The sequence below is a fragment of the Hemiscyllium ocellatum genome, chromosome 10 (assembly GCF_020745735.1).
Source record: "Hemiscyllium ocellatum isolate sHemOce1 chromosome 10, sHemOce1.pat.X.cur, whole genome shotgun sequence".
Taxonomy (NCBI): Eukaryota; Metazoa; Chordata; class Chondrichthyes; order Orectolobiformes; family Hemiscylliidae; genus Hemiscyllium; species Hemiscyllium ocellatum.
The window spans coordinates 76733284-76742908 of NC_083410.1; the positions used below are offsets into that span (position 1 = coordinate 76733284).

General features: G+C 40.0%; 1 protein-coding gene across 1 annotated transcript in view; it reads left to right on the forward strand.

Moving 5' to 3' along the window:
• The window catches only part of snx14 (sorting nexin 14), a 217068-nt gene extending 207674 nt beyond the window's left edge, over positions 1-9394 (forward strand). The window contains exon 29 of the mRNA XM_060830993.1: positions 9107-9394. Within this exon, the coding sequence (XP_060686976.1) occupies positions 9107-9145 (39 nt within the window). The 3' untranslated portion in view covers positions 9146-9394. The remainder of the gene's footprint in view (positions 1-9106) is intronic.
• Positions 9395-9625: the final 231 nt, after the last annotated feature.

Sequence of the window (9625 nt, forward strand, 5' to 3'; positions counted from 1 at the left end):
AATAAATTTCATGAGTTGCTTGGGTGCCACAACTGGAATGAACCATGTTAAGACTCGAGGACTCCGTAAAAAGATGGATAGGCTTAAATTGCACAATGCTGTGTCACATAATATGTGCAGGTCAAACATTAGCAAAGACCAAAGACTTGGAATTGTTTTAACTTTCATGCAATGATCAAGACCCACCGTACACAACTGCTTTTGTTAAAAAGCAAATTGACATAAATTAGGTTGAGTGATACCAAACCTAGGGTTTAACAGCTTGAAGATTATAATAGGAAGAGAAAAGTGGGCTAGATGAGGAGTTCCTCAGTTGAGCTTCAGAGAAACAATATATAAAATTCAGACACTATGAAGAGTTCTTTCTCAACACTGTAGGTTGCAGAAGGTATCAGATCATTGACTGTAGGGAACTATAAACCATGTTTGAGTTCGACTATTTAGAGAGGTAGTTTTTAAAAAACGGCAAGTTTTGGAAATGAGGTGAAGGGGATTGCATTGTAAAAGTCAAAGTTATCTTGTCTCCTACTTGTACCTCCAAGAAAAATATCTGAAGGAACCCCTGCTGTGGGAGCAGTATTTACTTGCGAGATTTAAATTTTATAGAGAGAACAGTACCCTTTGAATGCAGTTTCTTTGAAGAGATGAGGAATTTTCATTTGTAGTCAGTTGTGAGAAAAGAATAAAAAATGTTGATACTAAATTATGCAAATTCTTATAATTCAAGAGCTGTCAACACAAAATTCCAACTTTGCTGTAACTTTGTTTAATTAACTTATTGGATAATTCAATTTTACAGCATGGGAGATGTTAATCATTATGCATAGTTGGACTACCGACTCAAATAAATGAAATTGTTGAAATATATGTTGAGTTATATATGTGAAAATAATTAGGTGATGGACACCCAAAATACTTTGAAGACCTGTTATGTTGACCCCTGTTGATCTTTTTTGAGGAAATGGCAGGTTAAGTTGATGTCAAATCAGCATTGGTTTTCAGTCCTGGGTAAATTACTGTGCACAAGTTTAAATAAAGCCTGGTGTGTTATAAGTCATTTGCTGTAAAAAGGATATGAAAGGTGTTAATTTAGGGAATGGTGGCTGACTGAGTAGAATTATACAAGCATTTATACTAGGATTTCTTCAAACGTAATTTAGAAAAGCAATATACGTTGGTTAAATTCACAGGTACTTGGAGTGTAGGAAATCCATCTACGAAGCTATCGAGGAAGAGTCTGCACGTGCATTGAATTCTATTTGTGATAGTTAAGCTGTTAAACATTGAAAGAAAAAATACTTGAAGAATGGTGTTTGCTAGATTGGGAAATGAACATTGTTTATGCTTTACAGAACAATACTCAGCAAAATAAAATATACAGAGTTATCTTGTCACATCGGTAGAAAATAAGCCAGAGGCCAATACTGAAGTTGGATAATGGCCACCATCAGGTAACATGTTGTGGAACAAGGAACCACCCAGATGTCAGAAATTGTGCAGCAGAATGTAACTAAGATGATGTCATGATTCAGTTATAGAGGAAGGTCAACAATATTGAAGCTTTTCTGCTTTGGAAGTCTCAAATGAGAGTGCCCTTGAGATTATACAACGTATTAATTTGAGGTAAATCCAGCACTACGTTTAAGCAATGCCTAAAGACACAATAGATAAACAGAAACGTGCAAGAAGTACAGTCGATGTTGTAGATGATTTTTGGGAATAATTCTTGTGCAAGTTGCAAATTCCATGTTGATGATGGAGGCACTATCTCCAGCCATTCAAAAGGAGGTGAGATACTGGTGCGTTAGTAGATTCTCAGTAATGAGGAGCTAAATAGGCTGAACAGCCTCTATAATCTTCACTTCTCTTTGTGACTAAGTTTGGAGTCACTAAATGTGAGAGGTGATCGCTGTTGGTTAGATCTGCAAGAAAGCCAAAAAATAAAATCTCTTACGAAGTTATATTTGGAATTCTAAATACACCATTAAAAATTATGGACGATATTAGAATGAAATAATTCAGTCACCAAATTAGTTAGTGTGAAGGTTATTTAGGAGTGTGTGATTTGATCGTAGTTGATGAATTGGAGTAAACTTGTCAACAGTGGGATACAAAGAGTTGGAAGATGAGTGGAGGTGATTGTCACCTGGTCCCTTCTTTCCAAAAGCTGTTCCTTTTCTCAAGGGTCGTGTATCCTTGTTTTTTTTCAGAGGGGTCATAAAATGCTCCCGGTTCCTATTAGACTGGTTTGGTACAGAGATTAAAGGGTATTGAGAGGCCTTTTTGTTTATATGTAAACAGATGAGACTTCAGGCAAAAGTGGTCATATTTTAGAAGTAAGTAAGGACTGCAGATGCTGGAGATCATTCCTGAAGAAGGGCTCATGCCCGAAACATCGATTCTCCTGCTCCTTGGATGCTGCCTGACCAGCTGCGCTTTTCTAGCAACGCATTTTCAGTATATCTTAGAAGTGACCTGTACAACGAAAAGGGAATGATCAGCTCTCTAGCTGAGCAGTTCAGTGCAGAACTAGTTGGGAGTTCAGTGTACTGTAGGAACAAGCTCCCTCTCTTTCTGCCTTTCTAACTTCTACCTGAAAGCATCTGTTCCATTTTTTAACCTGTGTTTTAAGGGGATTTGCTTTTTGGGGAACACTGCATCTCCAAACCAAGAAATGAAACAGTTTGAATCCCAATTATAAGCAGAAGAGAGGGTAGAAGAGAAAGTGAAAGAGAGAGCTTTTATACTTAAAAAACTGAACTTAAAAAGGAAATTCAGCTTAAAAGGCTGATGGTAGGCTTAGTGAGGATGAGCAAGTCCCTGGTAGTCAGAAGCCTAGTGCGAAACTATTTAAGCATGTTCAAACATTGCCTAAATTTGATGAAAAGGTGACTAAACAAAAGCAGTGGCCAGTGGCAATTGGGTTTTGTTGATCCAAACAAAACTTGTAGGTAGGGCTGGTGAGGTATTTGCATCACTAACAGAGGAGGTATCTGGAGAGTACGAGGAGGTGAAAAAAGCCATTTCAAGTGCATATGAGCTTGTATCAGAAGCCAATAGACAACGTTTCAGGAATCTAAGGAGAGACCCAGGTCAAACCTGTGTTGAGTTTGAAAGGATCAAACCGAGTAATTTCGATAGATGGATAAGAGCTTTAAAAATTGAGCTAACCTATGATGCCCTTAAGTAATTATTTTGGAGGAATTCAAAAGTTCACTGCCTGAAGTGGTGCAAACTCATGTGGAAATGGCAAGGTTAGCAGCTGAAGTGGTTGATGATTATGCGCTGGTCCATAAAATGCGGTTTGGCTTCCAGAATCAATTTCTGTCCATGAGGGATAGAAATTGGGGCAAACAGACATCCTCATGTGGAAAGGGAAAGATAGATCTTAGTGAAGATCATAAAAATAACTTATCACATGGTAAAAAATAAACCATTGAGGGAGACAAAAGTTAAAAAGCTCCGGTGTTTTCATTGCAATGAAGTGGGCCACATGAAATCAGTGATGGTGGGCTAGGAGAAAGCCAAATGTAGGAAACCAGACAAGCCTGCAAGTTTTGTTTGACTAGTAACAAAAAGCACGAGGGAAGCTAGGCAACTGCCTCAGGGTGTACAAGATGATCAGAGGTTGATAAAGGAGGAAGTGCCAGATCTGCTTAAAAAAAAATAAACATGTAAGGGTAAAGTTTATACACATAGGCCAGGAATAGCAGGGTAAGGGTTACAATATTAAAGGACACAGGATCCCCTCAGTCTGTAATGCCGAAGGATGAGGAGATATGTACTCCTGAAGAACTGTTGCCAGAAAAGGTACTGGTAACAGGAATTCATGGTGACACAAATGCTCAGTTATGTAAAGTGAGGCTCGAGAGTCCAGAAAAGAGTGGAGAATTTGTGGCAGGAGTACCGGACAAACTCTCAGCTGCAGGAATACAATTTGTCCTTGCAAATGATATCGCTGATTCACCAGTAGGCGTGCTGCCTACTCTAGTTGAAAAGCCAGTAGAGACATAGGCAACTGAAGAAATGAAGAATGCTTATCCAGGAATTTTCCCAGATTATGTGATCATAAGGTCACAGAGGTTCAAGTTGAAGGAGGAGAGATCAAGAGGCATAGATAAGGAAGCTGACATAGCTTTATCTGAGACTTTCTTTTATCAGATAAGTTGGACACAGCAGGAGCAACTAGGTAAACATGCAAGTTTCTTTAGCTCTGCTCACTTATTGGGTTACAGCAGAAAGATGAGAACTTAAAACAGTTATGTCAAAAGGTTTTTACAGAGAAGGAGAGTGAATGCATCCCTGTGTGTTATTACTTAATAAATGATGTCTTAATGAGGAAATGGAGGCCATCACACATTTCAAGCAGATGAGAAATAGGCAGAGATTCATCAAATTGTTTTGGCCGTAGGCGATAGAAAGGAGGTGTTACAAATGGCGCATGAGCTACCACTTGGAGGTCATTTAGGGGTGAGGAAAACGCTGGCTAAAATACAATGACATTTTTACTGGCCTGGACTACACAAAGCTGTAGTTGAATTTTGCCAGACGTGTCACACATGTCAGCTAATCTGAAAACCACAGGCAGTAATAAAACCTGCACCTTAATACCCATTCCAGCATTCGTGGAACCTTTCACAAGAATCTTGATTGATTGCGTAGGTTCCCTACCTTAGAAAAAAAGTCAGAATAATTATTTATTAACAATAATGGATGTATCGACGAGATTTCCAGAGGCAATCACATTATGCAAGGTGTGGACTACCAATAGAGATCCAGTCAGCTCAAGGATCAAAGTTCACATCCAAACTATGCAAGGAAGTTATAGATAATTTGGGAATAAAGCAATTCAAATCTACTGCATACCATCTAGAATCGCAGGGAGCGATTGATCAAACACCAAAGACCATGGGCGGCACGGTGGCACAGTGGTTAGCACTGTTGCCTCACAACGCTAGAGACCCGGGTTCAATTCCCGACTCAGGCGACTGACTGTGTGGAGTTTGCACATTCTCCCCGTGCCTGCGTGAGTTTCCTCCGGGTGCTCCGGTCAGGTGAATTGGCCATGCCAAATTGCCCGTAGTGTTAGGTGAAGGGGTAAGTGTAGGGGTATGGGAGGGTTGCGCTTTGGCGGGTTGGTGTGGACTTGTTGGGCCGAAGGGCCTGTTTCCACACTGTAGGTAATCTAATCAAAAGTGCAAAATGAGGTGTTTCTCAATTTATGGGCAGCACGGTGGCACAGTGGTTAGCACTGCTGTCTCACAGCGCCTGAGACCCGGGTTCAATTCCCGACTCAGGCGACTGACTGTGTGGAGTTTGCACGTTCTCCCCGTGTCTGCGTGGGTTTCCTCCGGGTGCTCCGGTTTCCTCCCACAGTCCAAAGATGTGCGGGTCAGGTGAATTGGCCATGCTAAATTGCCCGTAGTGTTAGGTAAACTCCACACAGTCGCCTAAGGTGGGAATTGAACCTGGGTCTCTGGCACTGTGAGGCAGCAGTGCTAACCACTGTGCCACCATGCCACCCGGGTGTTAATGATTACAGCACAGAAGGAAGAATCGAGTTCAGAGGCTTCTGAATTGGGCATTCCTCAAATCAAATTGGACAATGAAGAAGTTGTCGAACATTGGGATAAATTATTGAATTGCCTTCCACATAAAAACTCATAACTCTTTCAGGTCATTTTGAATCACATGGGTAGATATGCAGAAACAGACCGGAAAGTACTAACCTAATTGTGCGTGATGTACATATAGGAGGTGCTGTTCCGATTTAAGCAACATCCTTATAGGCATAAACCTGTAAAGTACAGGTTCAGAAGGAGATAGAGTGCACACTTCAAGATAGCATAATTGAAGTGAGTTACAATGTTACAATGACTGGAGCTCACCCATCGTCATGGCGCCAAAGCCAGATGGTACCCAACAGTTTTGTGTGGACTATTGCAAAAGCAATGCCATTTAAAAAAAACTAATGCATATCCAATTCCATGGTTGGAGGACTGTGTCAAAAAGGTGGGACAAGTAACTTACGTTTCTAAATTGGACTTGCTCAAAGGCCACTGGGAAGTAACTCTGAGAGCAAAGGCAACTTCTGCTCTCGTAATGTCAAATGGACTACATCGGTTCAAAGTCATGCCATTTGGTCCAGCCACATTTCAGAGACGGACTAATAAGGTCCGATTACCCAACAGTTGGCCAGATTACCCAACTGTGTGGTGCATATTGATGACCTGATGATTTTTAGTTACTCATGGAAGGAACATTTACAGCAATTATTGGACTTGTTCGATCAACTTCAGGAGGCAGGCTAGGTGGTAAACCTTGCTAAAAGTGAAATGGCCAAAGCCCAAGTCACCTTCCTGCGCCGTGTTATTGGACATGGATAAATGGACAGGATGTGAAAACAAAAGTAATTGGGGTATTTCCCACACTCGATGGGAAAAAAAACAATACCACGGTTCCTGGGATTGATTGGATTTTACTGAAGATTTGTGTCGAACTTTAGCAATGTGGCTGCTCCACTCACCAAATTGTTTAAAAAAAGGGTAAGAAATTTCAGTGGACAGCGAACTGTCAAAAGGCATTTGTCCACCTCAAAACTGTGTTAACCACTGCCCCAGTATTAGCCACCCTGGATTACACGAAGCCTGTCAAGGTGGCTGTCAATGCCAGTGATGTGGATGTTAGATGTTTTTCCAGGTAGTTGAATTTTCATCAACTGAAATATTCAACGATGGAGAAAGAAACTTTAAGCTTGGTGATGGCATTACAACATTTTAGTGTTTATGTTACCAGCAATGTATCTGAGACAGTCGTATACATTGATCATAACCCATTGACATTTGTGGAAAAATTTAAGGACAAAAGTGTCAGACTGTTTAGATGGAGCTTGTTGTTGCAGCTATTCAATTTGACAATTGTGCATGTGGCAGGTCGCGAAAGCGTGATTACCGATGCGTTATCAAGACTCAAATGAGATATGGAGGTGTTCGGTGGCAGGTGTGCCATGGCTTGAATTCTCATGTAGTTGTGTATTGTTAACATAATGTACATATTTGTTTTAGACTACCAACCAGATTGTTTTGGAAGGGTTTTAAAAATGACACCATCTTTTGTTATTGATGGTTTTTTTTAAGGGGGGGGTGTCACAAAGTGGTCCCTTTTTTCCAAAAGCTGTTCCTTTTCTCAAGGATGCTGTGTCCTTGTTTTTTTTGAGGGTGTCATAAAATGCTCCCGGTTCCCATTAGACTGGTTTGGTACAGAGATTAAAGGGTATTGAGAGGCCTTTTTGTTTATATGTAAACAGATGAGACTTCAGGCTAAAGTGGTCATGTTTTAGAAGTGACCTGTATAATGGAAGGGGAATGGTCAGCTCTCTAGCTGAGCAATTTAGTCCAGTACTGGTTGGAAGTTCAGCAGTGGACGGTGAACAGGCTCTCTTCTCTTTTCTCTTTTCTATTCTCTTCTCTTCTCACTTTAACCTATAAGCATATGTTCATTTTTTTAACTGTTTTAAGGGGGTTTGCTTAGTCTGACTGTTGTGTGTATTCGGAATAGCGTATCTAAGTCTAGTTTGGATAGACTAAGTTCTGTCGAGGTTCTTTATTCTGTTCTTTGTTTCATTGTGTAATTTTGTGAATACATTTTTGTCTTTTTTTTAAAAATCTGGTAGTTAACCTACTCTAGTAACTTTCCCTATGCACTTACTGAAACAAATTGCAAAGTTTATGGTCTGGGCTGCCTGCTTAAAAATGTTTTGTGGTCTGACCCAGTCCATTAAATAATCAAATGGAAGAAAAAGCTATCTTTTGAAATATTGATGGTTACGTAATTTCAGTTTGGCTGTTTCTTGTTAATTCCTTGTTTGTTTCATGAGTCTTGGCCACCTTGTGATCAGGTGATGACTGTGGCAATCTTGATTCAGTACTCTTCGTCTCTTTTCAAAAACCATTTCAATCCATGAAAGTCCCAGGTACTAAGTTGGGTAATGAACTTTGAAAATCAGTACTCTATTTTCTGAAAATAAAGGTGACTATTTTGAATACAAAGTTGTCTATTATTTACTGAGCTGAAGGGAGCTTTGAAGATCAGGTCTTTGGAACTGTCTTCCTCAAAAGATAATGGAAGCAGAGTGTTGTTAAATATTTTAATGCAGACATAGGTATATCCTTGATGAGTAAAGAAATGAAAAGTTATTGGTGAAGTAGTCCGATCAGCCATGATCTTATTGAATGGCAGAGCAGGCCTTAGGGTCAAGTGACCTGTTCCTGCTCCTTGGAATATTTGTATGCCTGCATAATCGGGGGTATTTAGGGAATGAAATATTTATGCATGTCAATCTAATACCAAGAGTTCTGAATCTAGGCACAACGTAACACATGTACACACTAGGGCTTTGTGTAATACGTCTTGATACTGTGTTTTAGGTTGCACCAAAATACAGAATGACAGGTTCAATTCCTTCTACTATTTAGTCTTTGAGTTGACAATTTATTGTCCAGCAGTGTGTGTTTTACTTTCAAGGGATTTTATTAAGAGTTAGAGGTACAGTTACAACATTTAGGGAATGGCGGCATGGTGGCTCAGTGATTAGCACTGCTGCCTCACAGTGCCAGGGTTCGATTGCAGCCTTGGGTGACTGTGCAAACTCCATACAGACATTCTCCCCGTGTCTGTGAGAGTTTCCTCCGAGTGCTCTGATTTTCTTGCACAGTCCAAAGGTGTGAAGGTCAGGTGAATTGACCATTCTAAATTGCCTATGGTGTTAGGTGCTTTAGTCAGAGGGAAATAGGTCTCGGTGGGTTTCTCTTTAGAGGGTCGGTGTGGACTTGTTGGGCTGAAGGGCCTGTTTCCACACTGTAGGGAATGTAAAACATTTAATAGAAAGGGTTTAGAGAGATAAGGGCCAAACACTGGCATATTGGACTAGATTAGTTTGGGAAACTCTGTCGGCATGGACAGGTTGAACCAAAAAGGGTTTCTCTGCTGTGTGACTCTCTGGCTGATGTAGTGAGAAAGAAAACTGAAAATGGCTCTGTTCTAAATACACTTGTAATCTGTGTCCATTTTGAAGAATATTTGTCTGAATGGTTTTAATCTATTACAGGTGCAGAAAGAAATAGTATCTGTTTCCATGTGGAAGTGAAGAATACTGCTACCCATCTTCCGTTGTGAGATCCTCTTTTTATTTAGGAGCTGGAGTGCAATAGAACCATGCTGTATCAATGTGGCAGAATTATGTGTATGCAATACTGAATGTTTTTAATGAAACCTGTGTAAGTAAATGTGAATATTAGTTTTATGAAATTTATGTGAATGTGAACATTAATTTAAACCTATGTGTGTTACACTACACTACACCAATAAAGGATATTCTATCATTGTGTTGTGGAAATCCAGATGATCCAGTGACTTTATTTATGGTTAGATTCAGCATTTTGCTTAATATGCTAGAGGACTGAGTTCAGCAAAAGTTGTGCATTGTTCTGTAATCTGATCCAGACAGAGGTTGGTGTGTCGGCAAAATGCTAGTCTTATTAATGCATGCAGAATTTAAGCTGGTCTATGACAGCACGGTATTTGAATTTACTAAGGCATACAGCCAAGAATTATGCTGTGCACTTTT